Source organism: Chelonoidis abingdonii, chromosome 3 (assembly GCF_003597395.2).
Source record: "Chelonoidis abingdonii isolate Lonesome George chromosome 3, CheloAbing_2.0, whole genome shotgun sequence".
In the NCBI taxonomy this organism is placed as follows: domain Eukaryota; kingdom Metazoa; phylum Chordata; order Testudines; family Testudinidae; genus Chelonoidis; species Chelonoidis abingdonii.
In genome coordinates, this window is record NC_133771.1 from 86,594,106 (window position 1) to 86,617,791 (window position 23,686).

The 23,686-nt window shown below is 43.2% G+C and overlaps 1 protein-coding gene across 4 annotated transcripts in view; it reads right to left on the reverse strand.

Moving 5' to 3' along the window:
• Positions 1-2,055: 2,055 nt before the first annotated feature.
• SESN1 (sestrin 1) overlaps positions 2,056-23,686 on the reverse strand; it is a 145,380-nt gene continuing 123,749 nt past the window's right edge. For 2 of the 4 annotated variants that reach the window (XM_032764607.2, XM_032764608.2), the window contains exons 2-10: positions 18,736-18,801; positions 16,708-16,908; positions 15,355-15,537; positions 8,842-9,084; positions 7,494-7,641; positions 5,358-5,470; positions 4,893-5,083; positions 4,441-4,585; positions 2,056-3,095 (exon numbers count right to left, since the gene is read on the reverse strand). In XM_032764607.2, coding sequence (XP_032620498.1) covers positions 3,009-3,095; positions 4,441-4,585; positions 4,893-5,083; positions 5,358-5,470; positions 7,494-7,641; positions 8,842-9,084; positions 15,355-15,537; positions 16,708-16,908; positions 18,736-18,801 — 1,377 coding nt within the window. In that variant the 3' untranslated portion in view covers positions 2,056-3,008. The remainder of the gene's footprint in view (positions 3,096-4,440; positions 4,586-4,892; positions 5,084-5,357; positions 5,471-7,493; positions 7,642-8,841; positions 9,085-15,354; positions 15,538-16,707; positions 16,909-18,735; positions 18,802-23,686) is intronic. The other 2 variants (XM_032764609.2, XM_032764610.2) reach the window with 1 other exon arrangement.

A 23,686-nucleotide genomic window follows, 5' to 3' on the forward strand; every position in this document is an offset into this window, starting at 1 on the left:
GTTCTAGTTAATCTAAAGCAAACCTTCCTCCCTTGGCAGGGAATAAGGCCCCCTGCTAACACTCTTATGCTGCCCTCTGGCCATGCTGTATCACACAGCGTAGTACAGTTAATGTAAGGTAACCACATCTTCCATCTAGAATGAGAAGGTTTTTTTCTTTGATATCATCCTTCACTGTTTTAAGGCCAAAAAGCTTGATGGTATCATAACCAGTATACAAAGCAGTGCAGAGTGGTAATGCTTGAAAGTGTGTGTAGGGTTAAGAGCGAGAGAGCATGTGGAATATTATTGAAGGATGAAAGTGTCTTTGGGCCATGGGGGAAAAATACCTCAGGTTTAGCTGCCTCTGTTGGCAAAAGGACAAGTACAGCTCTCTGAGCACCACTGTAACTCTAGTTTTCAGAGCAAGAATCTCCCCTTTGTCTTTACTGCTGCCTGGAGTTAGATGCAGTTCAACACAGCTAAGTTTTAGGAATTGCCCTTTAAAGCCAAGTTCTTACTCTATGGTTTTGGAACATCAAAATCCTGTTGAGAGGAAATAGCAGATGCTTCCTGTTAGTTACAATTTTGTGACAGTTTATTAATCTTTCCCCCACATCATTTTAGATAATGTTTTAGCTTTTGGGGCTGTAGTATCTTTCTAAGCTATTTCTATAATGTTCCTACTCCACTAAAATGGGCTTTAGTTTTCAACTGAAATACAAGTAGCATTTAATGAAACTGTTCACAATTAAGGTTCAGAGGTAGAAATAAATGAAGCAGATTGTTAATGGTATAAATCAGAATAAGCGTGTGTGTGTGCAATACCTCTATAATTAATATCAAACCACTTCTTTAGCTAGCAGCTGAAATATTTTCTTTTAGCGTCTGGCTCTCTTTCAATAGGTACTCACCACAGCAATTGTATATAGACTAAGGCCACAAGGGACCATCATGATCATCTAGTCTGACCTCCTGCACATTGCAGGCCACAGAACCTTCCCCATCCACTCCTGAAATAGACTCTTGACCTCTGGCTAAGATACTGAAATCCCCATGGAGCTTGAGGGCCATGGTCACTAATGCATCTTTCTTTTTGTAGGGCCCTACTCTGCCTGTATCATAACATTGTTTTAAAAAGCAATCCTATATCCCTCTAGGCTCATACTAGCTTATCCTCAGCAAGAGCCAGCTTGATTTAGTTGAGTGAGCACAAAAGGCTGGCAGACAGAAATCTTGTTTTAATTCCAGCTTTGCCACAGTTGCTCTGTAACCTGGTAAATCACTGTCTCCTTTTCCCAATCTCCAGCATCAGGCTCTGGTAACTAATCATCACCCCTCTACTAGCTAGGTAATATTTGTAGAACACTGCCTGTATGTGTTAAGTACTATTATAATACATTGCAGGAACATAGTCAAGAAGAATTTGACATTACTCACTCTTCTGTACAGTACAATAGATAGTGGGGACTTGTTAAAGTTTTCGTTTAAGCCTGGCAGCACTGAGTAGATTATTCTTCGGTGATATACATGGTGACTCATGCGTTTACTAAATGAAGACTGGCTTAATTGATTAACAAATGTCCTTTTTCTCCTTACTCAACTGCTGCTTGGTTTTAACCCATTCTAGCCCATGAAAGTTTCTTTGACTGATTGATAATTATAACACAAGTTCTGGAACTAGACCTACTAAAGGTCACTAGTATGTTTTCTCTTTGTACTTAAATTCTTTTGAAAATACCTAGGGAGCTGGCAGGTTTGGAAAAATCGAGTTGGAAAATCTCTTCTCATAGGTCATGGTAGGGGAGTAGAGTCAGGGAGGGAACAAAGAATGCTCTTGAGCAAGCAAGAGAAGGTGGTGCTGACTAAAGATAAAATGTTTACTGGGGTGAGCTTTGTGTTTTCCCCCTAAAACTAATCATCACCCCCTTAATATGACCAACTGAATAATTAACAGGGAGGTTCTGTCAGCTTCACAAGTTATATAGGAGGTTTGCTCAGCTGTGCCTCTCACAGGCTTTGATCCTTTAGTGTAGTTTAAAGCAATAAGATGGTGTAAAATAAAGAACAGAGAAAAAAGTTGCTACCCTTTATTTAAAAATACCAGTAATACTGACAGATTTCAAAAGCAATTCACACTCATATAAGTGTTTCATGTATTCTCTGAAACCAACTGTATATTGAACATTATCATTTTAATGTTTTGATTTACTAAAAAATAGATGTTTTTCAGCTTAGTTACTTAAGCAGCTGCAAAATCATTAAGACTAGCACTGGGCTTGTGACACTCTGGACTGCCAGACAGTCAGTGTAACATTCCCACACCTTAGCTAGCTCTTAGAAACAAAAAAATGCAGGACAACAAAGGAATGGGCATCAGTGACAGAAAATGTTCATCCTTGGAAAGCAGATTAAGGGGCAATTCATGTAGTTCTACACTTATCTAAATAGCTTTCAGGACTGAATTTCCCCATCCCCTCCCTACAGGAGGGGGCATGTTTTCTTTAAAACCACATACAATGTAGGCTCAGAATATAGCAGTGCTCATTTTCACTTACAGCTTAACTGGAACAGCAAGTCTCAGTTCATTCCACCAGCACAAATAGCAGCATCTGGGTTTTCTAAAATTATTCTTATATATCAAAAGCAGGAGTCATCAAGGTGCACTTTTTTTTTTTTTTTTTTTTTTTTTTTTTTTTGCTTCTTATGCTCCAGCTCCCATTGTATTTAACCTAATACAAGATTTATGTATTTACCATCTGCTGTATTGCCATAAGTCATGGTTTCCTATGCTGTCTAAAGCCCAAAAACTGTGAACAGGCAGCACTTTGACACAACTCTATCCTTTCAACTCCCACGCAGTCACTGCTCAGTGGCAACAGTGATATTCCAACAATGAAATAACTGAAACTAAAGAAGTTATGGCAAAGTCTCTTAATTTCTAGTGACCATTGGTCCTGGTGCTTAGTAGGTTCACGCTATAGGCTGTATCTGCTGAACATTCCATCGTTGTTAGTCAGTCAAAGGTATCAGGTCATATAATGAGTAATAGCTCTCAGAGCATAAAGTAGTTCAGCTTGCATCCGAGCTTCTATAAGAAGCAAATTAACATGAACCTTTAAAAAACAAAAAAAACAAAAGTAAAGTTACACATACAGATAGCTTTCTCCCTGCCACAAAGCTTGCAGGAGGAGAAAGGTTTCCAGCAAATGCTACAGGTGCAGGGCAACTTCGAAACATTTTCAAAGGATCTTAGGGAAGCTAAAGGGCAGGAATGGCGAGGGGTGAGAGAAGCAGGTGGTGTGGTGGGTCTGATGCTATCAGACATCACTCTCTTTTGATAAGAGAAGGACCAGATTAAAGGTATGTCTACACTGCAAGTACTCCAGCAGCACACCTGCAGTGCTGCAACAGCGCCACTGTTCTGTAGGCTCTACAGCAAGAGAAGGGGTTTTTCCATTGCTGCGGCAAATCCATTTCTCCAAGAGGTGATATCTAGCTTGACAGGATAGTTCTTCCATCAATATAGCTGTGTCTACAGTTGGGGTTAGGTTAACCTAACGACATCACCCAGGGCATGAAACTATTCACAGTACTGAGCAAGGCAGGTAGGTAGACCCAAGTGTTAGGTGTAGACCAGGCCTATGGCACACGCACTATAGGCTAGGGCCCCAGATCACAGTCACCTTAATACAACAAAATGAAAGCTTTTTTTTTATTTTATTTTTTTTAATAAAAGTTTCTTGGCTCCATAGTGGTAAACAAAAGCTTGAAGACATCAACTGCGTGTAACTGATGTCTGTGAGCCTGCAGGCAGCCTGAAATAGCGCTGATACCATAAACATCAATGGGTGCTATCCCCAAGATCTGCTGCTTAGGGGAAACACCTCCCAGCACCATCATAAGAGAGAACTTTGTGGCTGGAGAAGGCCACAGGGAACCTGAGTCACATAGCAGCTGGGGTTTATCTGCTTTAGGAACAAGTACTTAGGGGGGTGGGAGGGGGGCTGCTGCTCCTAGGGCAAAAGAACATCCCATAACACTGCCTTCTGGGGCATGGACCATAAGGGATAGGCCACAGGAGGTCCCTTGTCATGTACAATGGCCTTGATTTTCTCAATTAGCCCTAGAGAAGAGTCTTTGTTAATTAAATTTTGTATATCGATAAGTAGTTTAGCAATTTATCTATTTCCCTCTACATAACAAGAAAGTTTGCATAATGACCAGCAAATAACTTGGCTTGTCTGTTAGCTAGCATATTTAGTAGACAAGGAAAAGTTATGCTTATTGGAAAGTGTATTCAACAAATTCAATATGATCAGAAGTAAGATCTAAATAATTGAATAACTGAAGCACGATTCTCTGATTATCATAGCATTTAACACTATTATTGTAGCACACTATGGCTACTAGCATTACTACCAAGTTTACTGAGCTACTCAGAACACATGCAGACAGTACCTTCTCAGAGTGTTTGAACTGCCGCCAGAAGCTATCATACATTCTTTTTGTGGTTTTTTCAGGAGTGCAAACCACAGTTTTGATGTAAACTTTAAAACTGCGATCCAACAACTGATTAATTTCACCATAGTCATAATCATCGTATCTGTTCAGAAGTGAAAGGAAAATACTTTCATTTTCCTGTCCCACAATCTTAGTATTTCACTTAGAAATTATGTTTCAAACTACTATACACAATTAGTTATTCCAGCTGTGAACAGAGACTTGCTTTCTAGAAATATGCCTCTCTCACCCCCTTAAGTAGAGTCTTGCTCCTGTATTGCTGTCGTGGCAATGAAATGTATCATTGATAGTATAATTAATGGCTTTCCTTCCATCAGGAAAAAAAAAAAAACTAGTGAGAGATACTATCAAATCTAATTGTTTTGTATAAGGAAGATGACAAGACCAACCTTATTCCAAACATACAGTGGATATAATTCCAAATTGCACGTCTAAGCATGGAGGTATCCACATCTTTGTGCATGGCCATTGTATTGTACGTCAGATCATAAGCAATATGAAACTTCTCATCAATCAGCTGCCCCACATCTGGGTAAAGACGATTAACCAAGGAATAGCCATGGTCCTCCCAGGAATAGTCCTTAAAATAAAGAAAGCAAAACTGACTACATGTTTCACAAAGACACATTGACGTTCTAGCTCTTCAATTTCCTTTATCAAGTATAATCACTATAAATGTATTGCTCTTGAAATAAAAGTGCTTATTTGTAAAATAAAATAACAAATAAATCCTCTCTGGTTCTCAAGGCAATTGTTGGAACTAATGACAAGTTTTGATGCAAAGTAATTGGTACAATTTAACACACTGATTGTACGCGTTTTTTGATGCTGGTTACTGATCACTTTTCTGTTACCTGAACACGGAATGTAGGCACATGCATTCCATGTCTGGAGAAGTCTTTATACCCATAGCTTGTATCCTCAAAGTGGCGAGATACATCTCTTGTCGGCGCTGATTCCTCATCCTCTGTTAAAGCAAACAGTAGGAGTTTCACAAGTTAATCTCGGCATATTCCAGCAAGAAAACAAAAATAGAAGAGCACTTGTGAAGCAATTGTGGATTCTCTCACCTCAACAGTACAATATGTAACAGTACAACAGTAACACCTCCCACTGATCTCCCCCATCCCACCTAGAAACAATCCTAATCCAGGGAACTCTTGCAAAACTAGGTTACCTAGTAGTAACTGGAGAAGTTTGTAATTTATGGTAGAATTTGTGAAAGATATGGCAATTTCCTGCAATATCCTCGGGAGACCTTACTAAATTAAGTTTAAGTATCTTTGGGGTCCATTGTATTAAATGAATGATTTATGTGTTATTGGGGGCCAAGACTGTATGTAACCTCTAAAGCGGGTGATAGGCGAGACCTGGAGGTTCAAACAATGTGTGAACAAGAATGGACTTTTAGAATAAAAACCATTAAATGATTTTCCTGGGGAATATCTAGGAAGAGGTGAATACATATTCCTCAACCCCTATTATGAAAAAACTAGCCTTTTGAAGCTACGCCATAAGAAGAGTGTCTTTGTCTACTGATTACCTGTTACTAAAGGCCACCATCAAAGGCCCAAGCTGTATAAAGAAACAGTTGTTCTGCCCAGTCTGGGTTCTAGTTCTAAATCTGAATCAGTTATGAACTTGTAACCACAGGGAAACCCAGTTGTGGGTTTGAAGGACTGACACCTACAACACCCAAGGTTAAGCTGTGGTGATCTCTGATAAGCTTTTTAGTACATGTGTAGGTTCTTTTACTGTTTTAATGTTTTTTCTGTAACACTTTTATCTTAAGAATAAATGTGCTTATTTAGTAAAAGCTATGTGGTAACTTGTAGTACAGCTGTTCATAGCCTTCAGAGAGAAAGCAAAGCAAAGCACAGGCACTGGCCTGGTAAGGCAATCTGGCTTGCTGAGGATATCACAGTGCAGGCAGGGGATGGTGCAGCTTGGAAAAACCCTGGTCAGGAGGGAAAGAGACATGGGTGTCTGCTCAAGAGAGGTGATGGCTGAGGAACCAAGTGCCTAAAGTAGGTGCACTTGAGCGACCACAAAGGGGGAACACAGGTGTAGTTGCCTGAATGGTGATAGCACCCAGTGTATCAGTCCTTTCCAGACATTCAAGAAACTAAACCAAAGAAATTGGCTCCACAGTTTATTCATCCTTTATCTTCTGCTTATCACAGTTGTTTTCTGGGTAAGCAAGTAGGAACTGCAGCAGCCGTGGGATAAGCATGGTTTCACTTAAAGTGCAGAGATTGTCTGTAAGGTATACACAACCTCTTTAAACTGATTTTAAAGGTTCTGGATATGTACAGCCTAATACAATTGCAAGAGTATGGATCTCTAGAGGCAATTCCTTGAAGGAAAAAATCCAGCTTCTTTCATATATATGCAAAAAGCACAATTATCAAACGTCTTGCGTCTACTTTTTTTTCAGAATTTCATGGGCAATAAGTGGATTTTTTGGATCAGAAGTTCAAGGAAACAGAGTTCTAGAACTTACAAACCACAGTTTAATTAAATTTCTGTGGAAGAACCCAGAACAACATTAGGCTTGTAGCAGACCTTATGTACAATCTCATATTTCCCTGAAAAACAACACACCCCACATTCAACTCGTGCACATCAGTGTTTAATATTTGCTACTGTAGCTGAGGTAATTAGGTTTTACATTACAATGTAGGCGAGTAATTGAGTAGCATTTTCTTATCTGTTGGAGGCAAAATTAAGTTCCTTGTGAAGATATGGAGGCTGTTAGTGAGCATTATGGTATGTTTAAGAGATGCCACACAACTTGGCACCTCCTTGCTTTTAAGAGTTTGTTTAAAAATCACACTTCTCTAACCATCATCCTTTTTAAATTAAGTTTTTTTTGTGCAATAAAACATAACAAAAATACCACTTTTTAGTAACTGGTAGATGTTAAAACAAGGTTGATTTCTCCAACACATTTAGTTAAGTCTAAATAATCACCACTTATGTATTTTTACCTGAACAACACACAAACATGCTTTCTCTCTTCTCTCTCTCAAAACGTGTGGCCATCTCCTCTTGGCTGGCTTCCTCTTCATCTCTGCACTCTTGTAGCTTCTTCATTTTCTCCATAAGTGCTTCAACTTCACAGAAAGATTCTGTATTCTTAAAATTAAAACATACACACACACACACACACTTTAGTGCTCTCTATACTAGAACGTGACAGCTGTGATACAAACTGGGAAGCCAGAAGTTTAAAGTTAAAGCTAAAGCTCATACTCCAACCTTGATTTGCATCTTTTTTTTTAAAATATTTTCTAGAAAGACCAGAACTCTTCTTATGTAGAGAGATACTGATCTAAGAGCTCTAGTGTGATTGTATTAAAGATTTAGTCTCCCACTTTGTAAATAAAATTATAAGTCAAAATAAAGTGCACTGACTCTGGGTACTGTTTGAATCATAAATGCATATTTTATTGGCTCAATATCCATTAAAAAGGAACTCTAAAACAAAAATCCCCCAGGCTACAGCAAATAAAATCCTCATCTTCAATTTTCCCACCTTTGCCCAATCGGTCCTCCACTTCCTCTCTGCCTCACATAGTATGCTTTGTCTTACAGGGAAAGCCTGGGTAAATAGGTGTCTTGCATTGTGCCCTTATCCTGCACAAACCCAGACTCTTATGAAGACGGCAGTTACAGAGTCAAGGAGCCCACACTGAAAATGCCCTGCACCACCAGATCTCTTCTGTTTATACTAAGGTCTTCAAGAGTTAACCAGCGCCCAAATCTGAGTCATGATCTTTGACTTTTAACTGCAAAGGATAGCCAGCTGAAAACCAATGCAGATCAGGGAGCACTAATGAGCAAGATGTACTGCCTAACGTAAAGGCATTCAGAAGATTCTGAATGGTCTGTGGGTGTAGAGTGGGTCTCATGTCAAAGAAAGAGGTTTTCATCTTCCAGGAAAGCACAGATTGAAAAAAGGAACCTTGGTGACTGCTGCTGTTTGGACATTTAGAAGCTGCGAAGTGACCAACAAAACCCCCCGTTTGCCAACTAGAATGACAAATGGAAGGCAGACACCCTCAACTGAGGGGACAGAGATAATTGCCACTTCTGATTGCTTCCCTCAGACTATCATTTCAGTTTGATCTAAGTTTAGCTTAAGCCACCTAACCCTCATCCAAGTTCGTCCACACTCTGGGTAAATCACTCTATTGTGCCACTAAAGTTGGTTGAAATGGATATGCAGAACTAGATCTCATCCACCTATTGGATTAATGCAGAAATACCAGTATGAACGTGTTAAAACTGGAGATTGTTACATGCTCAAACTCCTAGATGGTAACAGATCCTTACTGAAATGCTTCCAGCTGGGCTGTCATGAGTTTCATCCACTCCATGGTTGCCATTTGTAATATCACAGATGCAATAGTTACTGACAGAGGGGAGCTTGAAGGTGTGGCCTCCCTCACAATGAATTTCTGGGCTGATTCCACAGCCAAATGTGAAAGACGCAAGTGAATGGTAGTGTGTAAGGAGAACAACTGCGTGGATCAGCTCTGCCAGGGACCAGCTATGCTCTTCTGTCTTCAGAAGTTGCTTTAAAAGAAACACAAACACAAGATTTAAAAAAAACAAAAAAAACAAAAACAAAAAAAAACACCCTGTATTGGTGGCTCAGAAGCTTCATCAACCTAATCAGCCTAATCCCACAAACTTTTTAATGCACTTGTCAATACTTGTTCTCTGGAAAGAAGTCATTCTTCTAGAATTCAAGCTCTCTTGTTATGTCTTTCCTCAGTAAGCTAGAAGCTGCACAGACAAATGCAGAGCTTACCCTTGAAAAGGACCAAAAATAGAGTGAGGTAAGGGGTCAAACAAACTAGTTAAGAAGCAACTGGCCACATTCTCATTATTAATTTCAAGAGACTAATACCTCCCTCCTCCTCGCATCCCATAATACTGCCATAATCAATCCTTGTATTGCTGGTTTTATTACTGATAAGCCATTGACAGAAGGAGGGAGGGAGTTGTGGTAATGATGTCACATGGGTAAGCCAAATAGCAGATGACTTTTTGCCAAAAAATAGCACTTGGATCAGTTGAAGTGGATTCATTTTGCTTTCAGGTTTCCACTGAAGTCAGGCTGGCTGGTTTTTCAATTTCGCACCAGAAATAAATCAATGCTTCCACTCAAACCTTCAAGTTTGGCTTGCACAGGCAGAAATTGGATGGGTTTAGCCCATCTCTGCAATCTCGGAAAGCCCCAGGCAGTTCATGGCAAATAAGCTGCCTAAAGGAAGTCTGGGGGTGAAACAGGGCTCAAGACTCCATCTTTCCCAGTGGCTCCATGTGGGAGGAATTATCGGTCACTGACAGGACACTTTAAACCCCAGCTTCCCCTTCAGACAGGAACAAGTGGGAGGTTCTTAGCCTTTGCAAAAAGAGTATGCTTCTTCCCCTCCAGCAAGGCCAGCCTCTGCTTCTCCACCTGACAGATATTTCTCAGAGAAAGTAACACACTCTTCCTCCTTCCTGCTGCTGCTTTTCACTCACCAGAGAAAGAGCTGCTCTGAACAGCAGCTGTTAGGCAGGGAGGCAGAGAGTGGCTTTAGAAGGAGAGCGTTACACTTCAGGTTATTGCTTCTATTGTTTTTATATATATATATATAACTTGCTTTTAAAAAGTTGCTTAAGTGTGAGAGTGTCATGGAATCAGAAGAGAAATATGTACATTTTATATGCATATACAGTAGACCGGAGTGTCTAGGTTCAAAATACATAGTTTTCAATCAGTCAGTTAAAAATTTGCTGATCTTCACCTATTCTAATGTCCTAGCACCATCTTGAAAATCCTGAGTTCAAGAGAAATGTATAATAATCTTGTTTTAAGAAGGTACGTATCTGAATATGCACCCTCTACTTTTAAGTCTCAAGTTGGATCACCCAGAGCCTTAGCCATTTTAAATGTGGGTTCTTCTTCGAGTGCTTGCTCATAACCATTCCAATTAGGTGTGCGCGCGCCGCGTGCACGTTCGTCGGAAGATTTTTACCCTAGCAACACCTGGCGGGTCGGCTGGGCGCCCCCTGGCGTGGCACCACTATGGCACCGAATATATACCCCTGCTGACCCGTCCACTCCTCAGTTCCTTCTTACCGCCCATGTTGGTCATTGGAACAGTGGAGCGCGGCTTAGCTGATCTCCACTTCCCTAGCTATTCACTCGTTCTAGTACTTATTGTGTATATAGTTTAGTTTTATAGTTGTAGTTAATACTTTTATGTAAACGTAGTTAGTGTATATAGTTCACAGCGTTGGGGATTAGCTCCTTTCCCTCTCCCAGTGCCCAGGCCCATGCCTGGTTCACCGGGTTTCAAACTGTGCTCGGCCTGCTGGCGGCCGATGCCAATGGGAGACCCTCACGACTCCTGCCTAAAGTGCCTGGGGGAATCCCATCTTGCAGATAAGTGCCAGATTTGCAAGTCGTTTAAGCCGCGGACAAAAAAGGAGCGGGACTTTCGCCTTAAGCAGCTCCTAATGGAGGCAGCCCTCACTCCTTCATCTTCGGCACCGAGTACCGCACAGTCCGCGCCAGGGAGAAGTGCCTTGTCGGCACTGGAGAGCGCTGGCACCGCGAAGATGTCCCGGCACCAGCCATCACCGGCCCAGAAGCCAGCCTGGCACCGCTCCCTCTCCCCGTGTGCCAGAAAGCTCAAAGCTCCTGCGGCTCCAATATCTGCACCGCAGTCTGAGCAGCAGCCGAAACTGAGCCGCCCGGCATCAGCAACTGCCACGGCACCGGCAATCTCGGCACTGTTGCTTCCGGCCATGCAAGAGCCGTCGAGTCCGGTGCATGACAGCTCCCTGGCACACGCCTCGGTAGAGCTTATTGTTCCCACCACGCCAGAGACCTTTTCGACAGCGAAGGAACTCATTGCCCTAATGGAGCCCACCCTGCCTCAACCCCCAGCACCGCCGGTGCAGGTTGTTACATCAACAGGGAAACCTGCCCTGGTCAGGCCACCTTCCATCGACGCCGCAGGCAGGCAGCACTCAAGATCGAGGTCTCGCCAGCGCTCTCGATCTCGCCACCGGTCCCGATCTAGGCGCCACTTGCAGTCCTGGTACCGAACTCCTTCTCGGTACTGGTCTTACTCGCGGCACCACTCAAGATCCCGCTCACCAGACCGATATTCCAGATGGTGGTCCAGCTCCCGGCACCGTTCACGCCGCAGCTGCTCTCACCATAGAGCTTCACGATCTCGGTCGACCTCCCAGCACCGCACTGGTCACAGGTCCCGGTCACTCTCTCGGCACCGGTATGACTCCCGGTACCGCTTTCCGGTGCGGCACGACGTACGGTACCCTGCACACAGGGCTCCTCTTCATGTGCTCTCTGCTCCACCATGGCCATCATGGCACCCATCTGAGTCTTCGCACACTGATAGCGCCGCCTATGGGGATTCAGAGATGCATAGCCGTGTCCTCAAGGAGGCTCAGGGCCCAGAACAAGCGCCTCATCAGTGGTCCTTTTGGACGCCTTGGGCATATCACCAAGCCCAAGGCGAGCCCACAGTACCATCTCGTCGGCCCTGTCGGAACATCGCGCACCAGAGGCCACTGTTAGCCACCCCCCTCCAGCGGGTACAGACGAATCTGCTCTGCCGCCAGACCTTCAGGTGTTCCCGGACCCTGATGTTCCTCCGGAACAGGTGTCACTGCATGAGTCAGTCGTGCCGGGTCTCTCGTCCTCCTCTTCACTAGACGAGGCAGTAGCCAGTACTTTCTCATCGGGCCCGCCCCCGATCGACCTCCGAGGCCACTAGGACCTTCTGAGGCAAGTCGCCTTAAATATCAATCTCCAGGTGGAGGAGGTCCCGGAGGTGGAAGACCCGGTCATAGACATACTGCCGGTGGATGCGCCAACCTGCGTGGCTTTGCCATTCATCCGTTCCATCCAACCCAAAGCGGACACCATTTGGCAATCTCCAGTGTCTATCCCTCCCACGGCCAGAGGCATGGAAAGGAAATACATGGTACCCTCTAAAGGGTACGAATACTTATATACCCATCCTCCTCCATGCTCTCTGGTCATTCAATCTGTGAATGAGCGATAGCGCCATGGCCAGCAAGCCCCCGCCCCGAAATCGCGGAAGGCTAGACGGAAGGACCTATTGGGACGTAAAGTCTACTCTGCCGGAGGCCTCCGACTGCGGGTGGCTAACCAACAGGCCCTGCTCAGCAGATATAATTATTATACCTGGCAGTCAATGGGTAAGTTCGCTGAACTGGTCCCACAGGACTCTCGCCAGGAATTCCAGGCCCTTCTGGAGGAAGGGAAGAAAGTGGCATGGACTTCCCTGCAGGCCTCACTTGACGCTGCTGATTCGGCGGCCAGAACCGTGGCCTCGGGAATTACAATGAGGAGAATATCGTGGCTGCAGGCGTCAGGCCTACCTCCTGAACTGCAACACACTATCCAGGACCTTCCATTTGATGGACAGGGCCTTTTCTCTCAGAAAACGGACCCTAGACTCCAGAGTCTCAAGGATAATTGCATCATTATGCATTCCCTCGGGATGCATACTCCGCAAACCCAACGAAGGTCCTTCCGTACCTAGCCTCAGCGCCCTTACCCCCCACCCAGGCCACGACAGGACTTTGGCAGAAGGCATGGTCGTGGGAACCGCAGACGGCAATCCGGTTCCCAAGGGGGCCAGAATAACGGTACCGCCAAACCATCAGCGGGACCCAAACCGAACTTTTGAAGGTGCGCCCGAGAGCAGAGCACCAGTCCTTCCCCAGGATCCCCTTCAGTTTTCCAACCGCCTTTTCTCCTTCCTCCCTGCGTGGGCCCAATTAACCTCGGATCATTGGGTCCTACGCACGGTGGAATTTGGATACTACCTCCAATTTATTTCACCCCCTCCCTCCCTCTTCAGGGACCCCTCTCACGAGCAATTCCTCTGGCAAGAGGTTCGTACGCTCCTTTCCATCGGAGCTATAGAGGAGGTACCAGAGGAATTCAGGGGCAAGGGATTTTACTCCCGATATTTCCTAATCCCCAAGGCAAAAGGAGGTCTCCGATCCATCCTGGACCTGCGCGGACTCAATGTGTTTCTGAAGAAGCTGAAGTTCCCCCTGGTGTCCCTGGGGACCATCATCCCATCCTTGGATCCCAGAGACTGGTACGCTGCTCTCGACATGAAGGACGCATACTTTCACATCGCCATTTACCCTCCGCACAGACGGTACTTATAGTTTATGGTGCACCATCAACATTTTCAATTTGCGGTCCTTCTGTTTGGCCTCTCTAGCGCCCCACATGTATTTACAAAGTGCATGGCTGTAGTGGCCGCCTTCCTCCGTCGTCGGCGAATACACGTCTTTCCTTACCTAGACGATTGGCTTATTCACGGGACCTCCGAGGCCCAAGTCACCAGGCATGCTGCAATCAAGCCATTGCTCACTCCTGTATTTGTCATGGAAAACAGCCTTCCTTGTGGCCATCACATTGGCTAGGAGAGCTTCGGGCTCTGATGGTGGACCCACCATACATGGTGTTCCACAAGGACAAGGTGCAGTTACGTCCACATCCGCGTTTCCTCCCTAAAGTAGTCTCGGCCTTTCATCTCAACCAGGACATATTCCTCCCTGTCTTTTTCCCCAAACCGCATACATCTCGTAGGGAGCAGCAGTTGCATTCGCTCAATGTCCGTAGGGCGCTCGCCTTCTATATCAACCGAACGAGGCCCTTCCACAAAACGCCCCAACTCTTTGTTGCAGTGGCAGACCGGATGAAAGGCCAACCCATCTCTTCTCAGAGGATTTCGTCCTGGGTAACAACGTGCATCCAGACTTGCTATGATCTAGCTCATGCCTCTCCGGGTCATATTACTGCACATTCTACCAGGGCTCAGGCCTCATCGGCCACCTTCTTAGCTCGAGTACATATTCAGGAGATATGTCAAGCAGCTACATGGTCTTCAGTACACACCTTTGCTTCCCATTGTGCCCTGGTGCAACAATCCAGAGTCGATGCAGCGTTCGGCTCAGCAGTTTTGCATTCTGCAGTATCTCACTCCGACCCCACCGCCTAGGTAAGGCTTGGGATTCACCTAATTGGAATGGATATGAGCAAGCACTCAAAGAAGAAAAGATGGTTACTCACCTTTGTAACTGTTGTTCTTCGAGATGTGTTGCTCATATCCACTCCAAAACCCGCCCTCCTTCCCCACTGTCGGAGTAGCCGGCAAGAAGGAACTGAGGAGCGGACAGGTCGGCAGGAGTATATATTCGGTGCCATAGCAGCGCCATGCCAGGGGGCGCCCAGCCGACCCGCTGGCTGTTGCTAGGGTAAAAATCTTCCGACGAACGTGCACGTGGCGCGCGCGCACCTAATTGGAATGGATATGAGTAACACGTCTCGAAGAACAACAGTTACAAAGGTGAGTAACCGTCTTTTCCACACAGCCCCAAGTAGAGCCTACAAAATCAGGTGCTATATGCCAGTGACATACCATCACATTTTAAGTAACACATGTCCATCTTACTGAGGGTTATATATCAGGGATGCCAGCGTCACACTATGGTACGCTAACATGCAGTTCTTCCAAAGTACCAGTAGAACTGCTTTCTAAATAAGAACTCTACTCAGTGAGATGAGACCAGTAATTATTTTGAGTTCATGATATGTCATTTCCATAATGATTACAGTATTTCAGCTACAAAAAGGGTAAATAAAACCACTAGAGGAAAAAAAAAAAAAAAAAAAAAAAAAAAAAAAAAACTTCCTCCTCAGTCCCAAGAAATTTAGACTGCATTTAATGTAGTGAGGATGCGTAAGATGTTGCATAAGAGAAGACTAACCTCAATATGCTCTTTGGTGATAAGCCAGGGCCGATGAGCCAATATTTTATTCAATTCTCCTAAATTTTGCAGTTTGTGAGGTGCATTCTCTAGGCCATTCAGCCATTTGGGGTCTCCTCCAACATGAAGGAAGTCATTAACATGAAGGTTAACTAGATAGGAGCACTGATGTCTTGCTGCAGCCTAGAAAGAAAAAATAAATAATAATGCAGAAGAATCTCTGCAAATTAGCTCATAGCAATGACGCAAACTATCATTACAATGTAAGATTTTGCAGTGGTCAAAATCTGTAATTAAAACAACTTATGATTAACACAGTAGCTTGATTCAATTATTCCTCTTAAGAATATACAAGTGAACATTTTTCACTCATATTCACCATAACAGTGTTTTGATTTTGCATCTTTAAAATCGGCTTGTGGGAAGCTGATTCTAAAGTTTTGTAGGTAAAAGCCAGAAAAACTGGCACTTTTCCAGTAAGGAATGTGATTATACATGGTTTACTCAAAGAACAACAATTTCCATTGCTAGGTTAGATAGGCTCAGAGTTTCAAGATAACTTAAACGGACACAGACTGCTGCATTGGTACAATGGAGACTACTGTCTACACCTGTAACAGTTAATTATGACAATTTTTGAATCTAACAGGAAATTTGGTTCAAATCTGAAGATTCTGAAATTCTGACTGAATGGTAAAGTTATTTATACAGAGGTGTGCTGGACAAGACACAGGCCTTGGCTACACTGGCGCTTTACAGCACTGCAATTTTCTCACTCAGGGGTGTGAAAAAACACTCCCCTGAGCGCAGCAAGTTACAGCGCTGGAAAGCGCCAGTGTAAACAGTTCCCCAGCTGTAAGCTAATCCCCACGGGGAGGTGGAGTACCTGCAGCGCTGGGAGAGCTCTCTCCCAGCACTGGCACCGCAACCACACTCGCACTTCAAAGCTCCTGCGACAACACTGTACAGCTGCAAGTGTAGCCATACCCACAGATTGTTAAAAGCCTGGCTTAAAAAACAGATTTGAGGTACATAGGAATCTGATGGGAAAATAATCTTCCTATTCATATGACACTAAGATTATCTTTTTTCCTCCTCCCATTCTTTTTGAAAGCATGAGCATTTAGACCATAAGCACTGATCTCATAAAACTGTACTTAGAAAAGAAAACAAAGATAGTGTTCTATAAAATACAAAATACTTTTGGTAATTACTCTGGCATTTCCCTTAACATACGTTGAAAGGCCTTCCCTCAGCTGAAACAACAAAATGTAGTTAACATCTGTTGTAAAAAGGATTAAAGAAAGTTGCCAAAATGGCTCTTTCTGCTTGCTGCTCTGCATTCCAACATACCATTATCCCTATGTAGTGTCGGTAATGAAGAGGCAATGGGCCATCCATCTGCAGTAGATAGTGCTGAGTTTTCAGAAAGCTTCCTAGATACTGCGGGTGGAAAACCATCACTAAGGTGATGTTGTCCAAACGGCCCAAAGTAGCAAAAGAATCTGCAAACAATGTATGCATCTGGGCATCTTCATTTCCCACTTGAAGAATCTGATTGAATTAAAAAGAGGGCTTTAGAAACAGTTTTCAAAAATGTATCAACAAAATTATGATTAAGTATTTATATCACATTGTTCTCAAAAGCCTCAATTAGGTTTTGGGCATCCATTCTGCTAATTGTGAATCTAATGTTTATTAAGTTTCTTTAGAAATCCTAGTTAAGTATGAGGGAATTGCATGTGACATTTTAAGGTACAGCCCTGAAATTCAGATTGTATGTAGGTAATAAGAATATGTGCATCTCTGGCAGGGCCAGTTCACACTACTCTCAGAGCATAGCTTAGCCACTGTGGAAAACAGCAGAAAAAATAGCTGAGTGTAGTGAGGGATAATCATAGTATCTATAAAAGGCGTAAATGCTAGTTAAGGGGAAAAAAAAGTTAAGTGCTATCTGGCTACCTGGCAATAGGGGGAAACCCAGGATTAAGACTTCAAACTTCTCAGAAAACTGACCACAGTCACATCAATAAATCCTCTTGTTACACCAGTCTCCCCTGCCAATCAATTCATAGAGCAGCACTGAAAGAGCTCTAACACATGCTCTTTGAGCTGAAGGAATGATAAATTTCTGTTCATTTGCAGAAGTGGTAAGAGCTCATATGAAAAATAACAACCATCACCAGAACTAAGGGATAGAGCAAGGGTGGGCAAACTATGGCTGCAGACTGGATCCAGCCCACCAGCCGTTTTAATCCAGCCCTCGAGCTCTGGCTGGGGAGCACAGTCTGGGGCTTGTCCTGCTCCGGCGTTCCAGCTGGGGAGCTGGGTCAGGGGCTGCTCCAAGCAGCTCACAGAAGCAGCGGCATGGCCTTCTCCGGCTCCTACACGTAGGGGCAGCCAGGGGGCTCCGCTCTGCATGCTGCCCAAGCACCAGCCCCACAGCTCCCATTGACCAGGAACTGCAGGGGTGGTTCCTGCAGAAGGGGTAGCATGCAGAGCCACCTAGCTCTGCCTCTGCGTAGGGACATGCTGCTGCTTCTGGGAGCTGCTTGAGGTAAGTGCTGCCTGGAGCCTGCACCCCTCTCGGGCCCCAACCCTCTGCCACAGCCCTGATCCCCCCTCTCACACTCTGAACCCCTCGATCCCAGCCCAGAGTACTCTCCTGCTCCCCAAACCCCTCAGCCCCACCCCAGAGCTCGCACCCCCAGCCAGAGCCTGCACCCCCTACCACACCCCAACTCCCTTCCCCAGCCCTGAACCCCTCCTGTCCTCCAAACCCCTTGGTCCCAGTCTGGAGCACTCTCCTACATCCCAAACTCCTCATTCCCAGCTGCACCCCAGAGCCCTCACCCTGCCCCCACCGGAGGCCCCTCCTGCACCCTGAACTCCTCATTTCTGGCCTCACCCAGAGCCCGCACCCCCAACCAGAGCCATCACCCCCTCCCATATCCCAACTCCAATTTTGTGAGCATTCATGGCCTGCCATACAACTTCTATTTCCAGATGTGGTCCTCGGGTCAAAAAGTTTGCCCACCTCTGGGATAGAGGCTCCTCTGGACCTTTGTGGACCAGTAAGAGGAGCCAGCCCACATTTGAATACTGCATATGGGACAGGGCAAGTGATTATCATTATGAAAAACAACTCTGCATTTGTTTTGTAAAATATGGTTGTGTAAAAGTGCTATGAAAATTCCAGAATTCCACATGGCCATTACTGCTTTCTAATTTAGCAGAACCATTGCCAGTCTGATGATGATTTATTATGATCAACAGTGTGCAAAATATTTTGCAGATCAACAGCTGTTCTAAAACCATGTGGGTCCTTAATGACTTTCCCTTAAAAGCATACAGCTCACTGTGTACTTGCAAACAACATACCTCCTTCTCTGGGATGAATCTGCTTGGTCCATGTCCCAGTGGTCTAGGAATTCTAATTCCAAGTTCCTAGAAAAGAGAATTATACCATCTCAGTTTTCAGCTATAAACATTTCAGCTCTGGCTTCAGGGAAGAAAAAATTCACCAAACAAACAGACCTGTGCTTGTTTTAGTGGTACACTCTGTACACATACAGTTATTTTTCTACTCATGCTTCATAACTAACCATACTTGTTTACAGTACATCATAGTGCTATGGTTAAAAACAATAAAACCTGCTTACTGAAAACCTTAATTTTGCATAAAATACTTGGCAGAGCATCCAGAACAATTTGTTCAGTACACAGCAGCCAGTCACGTGATATGTCACTGATGCAAAATGAGATTGATGCATTTCTACACATCTGCAGTAAATCAACATACCAATCTCTGTGCATCTGTCAGGAAATGAAACAGCTGTAACCTTAACCAATTGTTTTTTTCAACCTTAGTGATGTGTGTGAATTGCTAAAGGTATCTGCAAATAAAAAGCAAGCAAACAAAAACTTAAGAGACATTAATGAGTAATTTTAAGTTGACAGAAAGACAGATAATTACATCCAACCTGAAGAACAGTTTACCGCAAAAAACTTTTGCTCAAACACAGATAATTTATCTCAATACCTAGGAGATTAGAGTTAGAGTTATCCATATCACAACCACCGGTTATTTTTATTCTACCTGCTCAACTGAAGGAAGCTTCATATTAAATCTGTTGCACCTGGGAATTTTGAAGCCCAGTTAGCCTCTCAGTGTCCAGGTAACAACCATGTACTTCAGTGGGAATTACTTGGATCTTCTTGGGGGGAGAATGGTATCGGGGGTAGCCGTCTTAGTCTGTATCCACAAAAACAACAAGGAGTCCAGTGGCACCTTAAAGACTAACAGATTTATTTGGACCATAAGCTTTTGTGGGTAAAAAAAACCCTTTTTGGGTTTTGTTTTTTAGGGAAGAATGTGGCTCCTAGAAGACAACTGGTCTTATCTAAAAATAAGTTGCTGACTAAGCTTTTATTTACATGCAATGAATTTACACAAACAGAAATATTATCCAAATACAAGAAGAAAAAAAAAGACCAATAATAAGCAAGGCTGATGCTTGTGACTTGTTTATAATAACCTTGATTTGTCTTGAAAAATCTAGTAACTTTATCCATCAATTACAGTTCCTGAACTTTTCCCTAATAGAAAACGAGCTACAAACAAGCTTCAGACTGCAGAGTGAATTAACACTGACCCTTGTCCATGGTACCCATATGTGATCTCAAGATTCTATTTGTCTAATCTGCCTCTTACTTCTTAAGTCGGATGTTCTCATTTCTTGAGTTATACTTGGGAAACGGTTAACTAAAAGGTGTCCTTACCACTAACGTTTTCGAATCTTACATGAAAGGATAAGGCTTGTGATGGAGCCTTTTCCTACTGCAGGTCACAAGGTTCATGTTACACTTGTCAACTAAATCTGTAATACGTGTGTCGGAGTTGGGCTGAATGTATATCCTCAAAAGAATCTTACCCCACAGAGGCCAGCTACTTCTTGTCCTGGCCACCCATATACTGATAAATTAAAGAAAGATCTTACATCCAAGCAACAATAAGAAAATAAAAAGATCTTTATGCAACATTTAAATTTAACAGATGTCTCCAAACCTAGCTTCCAACTCATACACAGCAGGAGAAAAATCTTAGGCTAAAATTTAGCTGTCCAAGAATTAAACTTTCTCCTTCCCAGAACAATTACAAGAAGAAAGCCTCAAAGTTCTACAACCTGAGACTCATAAGCTTACTAATTTATTTTGCCCAATACAGTTTAAAATATATCAGCAAGTCTGGACTTTCACCGTTCTTGTTCCCTCATAACATAATGATTATGCTGCAGGAAGAAGGTTTAATTAAGAAACAGCTCTGTAAATAAAGAGAGAAAACACCTTCATGTAACATAACTTTTTTAAAAGCACTACAACGGAGAGGAAGGGTGTGTCTGCGGTTAAGGCTTGGATTTGGGAGACCTGGGTTCAAATCTGCTCTGGCACAGTCTTCTTCTGTGACTATGAGCCACTTAGTGTCTCTGTGTCTCAGAACTCAGGTGTAAAATAAAAACAGAAGCACCTGCAACGTTTTTTGAGAATACATGCACTAGAGACTGTTTTAAAGTAGCAGCCGTGTTAGACTATGAGGCTGTCAGATACAACGCAAGTCACAGTAGAAACTCAAGAGTTGCAAACATTTCAGAATCGGAGGTTGGTTGTAACTCTGAACAAAACATTATGGTTGTTCTTTCAAAAGTTTACAACTGAACATCAACTTAATACAGCTGTGAAACTTTCCTATGCAGAAGAAAAATGCTGCTCCCCCCCCCTTTTTTTTTTTAGTAGTTTACATTTAACAGTACTGGATTGTATTTGTCTTTTTTTTTTTTTTTTTTTTTTTTTTTTTAAAATCTCTGCTACTGCCTGACTGCATACTTCTGGTTCCAAACGAGGTGTGTGGCTGACTGGTCAGTTCATAACGCTGAGGTTCTACTGTACCTAAGATAGAGAGGTGTTCTTCAGACCTTAAACTGTGCACTTTAAAAAAAAAAATCAGTTTCCATTCTGATATTCATCACCACTTGTATCTAACTCAGATTTTCCCTGTTTCCAGTGTTTCAAATACTACACTGTCAAGGTAACAATTTCAGTCTCTTAACTAACACTTAGAGTGATCCCCTTCTCCTTTCCTATAGCCTTTCCTATAGCTCTAACATGTCACTCCATTCTCTGAAGCTTTTCATTAGGCCTCCAGTTCCACCATATTGCGTTCAAGTATCCTGTCCTCACCTCCCCAACTGTCTCCCACCCATACTGTCCTCTTCTCCATAGAAATCCCTCCTAATATAACTGTAAAGTTATTAGTTTCTCCTCCTTCAAATCCCTCTCCAAGATGCAATTCTCCTATGATGACTTATGATCCCAGTTTCTCTAAACTATTTGGGACATGGACTGTGTTTGTTCAGCACCTAGCACAATATGATACCAACCATGACTGCGGCCTTTCAGTGCTATTTCAAGATAAATAAGCAATAGCAAATCTCTTCATCTGTCATGTCTGCTCTATCTTAAAAGCCAGATTAAAAGAATGTTAACGTTGCAAAGTTAAGCACTGAAAGTCACAAAATGCCCGACCTTAGCTTTACCTCCTTGTGCATTACAATATACATTACACAGGAGCCTCACCTCACTCTACCTATGAAATTAACATAGCTCCTGTTACAGATCTCAGAGTATCTTGGACTGAGAGTTACCTTGTTAACCTCTGCCTCCAGCATGAAGGAGTCTTGCTTTTGCTTAACTGGGTGTCAGCTCCCTGACACCACCAGCCCATCAGCTACTAGCACAATCACCTCTTGGCTCTGCCTGTCCTTACTTTGCCTCACAGTTTAACAATAGGTGCACCCTGATTCCAGAATCCCTTTGAAGCATTTCTCGGTAGCGTGCAGCCCCTTAACCACTGAGCACTTACAGAAATACCAGGTCTGCTGTTCCCAAGGGAACAGTGCACACATTAGCTTGTACGATTCAACTCAGGATCAGCACCTAGCTTAATATCACAGCATTTAGATATATTTATAGTGAAAAAAAGAATAAACTTTATCATCAAAGATTTAAGACTCAAGTGACAGTAAGAATAGAGGAAACAAACAGTTACATATAAAAATAAAATAACATGCTTTCTAGAGGCTAAACTTAACTAAACAGGTTAACCTCACATCTAAAGACGTTTCTCACCCTGGAAGTCCTCTGCAGCTTTTTTCAGCCAAAATTGGCTGAGATCCCATTTTCATGAAGGTAAACACATTGCCTGTTTACTTTCTTCATGCAGGATAAGGGGGTATCTTTGCCTTCTACTTATACCCCCTACGTTTATTGCTTGTACTCAGAGACAGCATAGCCACCCCCAGCTACTCTGTGTTTTTTCTCTGTTGGCTTCACATCTCTTCAATAACTTTGTATGTAAGTGTGCATCCACTGTGAACAAAATGTCTTGTCTGACAGAAATCTTTTCCATTTCTGCAGTTGACTCATACCTAGACTCTAAGAACATATTTGCAGTATATATACACATAACTCCTTACATAGTATCTGTGCTTACAATTCACAATGATATTAATGACCAGAGTGACCCAGTCTTTCATTTAACACCTCACATGACATTGTTTCGTGAACCAGAATGTACGTTCCAGAATCAGGACATTTCTGTAACTCTCTTGCCAGTTAGCATTATAGGGTTCTTGGGTCATGGCCTCCATTACTGTAGTATCTGTGTGCATCACATCTAATGAAGGTCTCCATTACTTCACTGAGATGCTGTCTGAAGTGCTATTGTCCTGATTTTACAGATGAAAAACTGAGACAGAGAGACTATGCCTATACTGGTGCCCAAGGTATGAATGCAGCGTGGCTAGACATATCCACACTTAACAGCTAAAACTAGCAGTATAGACAAAGGGGCATAGGCTGAGGTGCAGGCTAGCAACGTGAGTATGTACCCAGGGCCCCAGCATATTCATACAGCACAAACTGAAGTCTATGCCGTTGCATCTATAATGCTATTTTTAGCCATGCTAGCATGGGTATGTCTACCCATGTTACAATTACACACTGAGTTGCAGTACAGATGTACTTCAGTGACGTGCCCAACATCACAGAGAATGTCCCCTTCCATGGACTCTCTCTCTCAGGGCAAGTTTTTCAGCTGGTGGAAATTTGTTTATGCAAATATATGCTAGCTGAGCATCTGGCTCTCAAAAGTGGAGGCTGAATGGTGCACAATTAATGCAACAGGTGCACAACATTAATTATGTTTCCTAATAACCACTCTTCTCTCATTACACCTGGCCTCATTCAATACATCTTGTTTAGTACATTTGTTTTA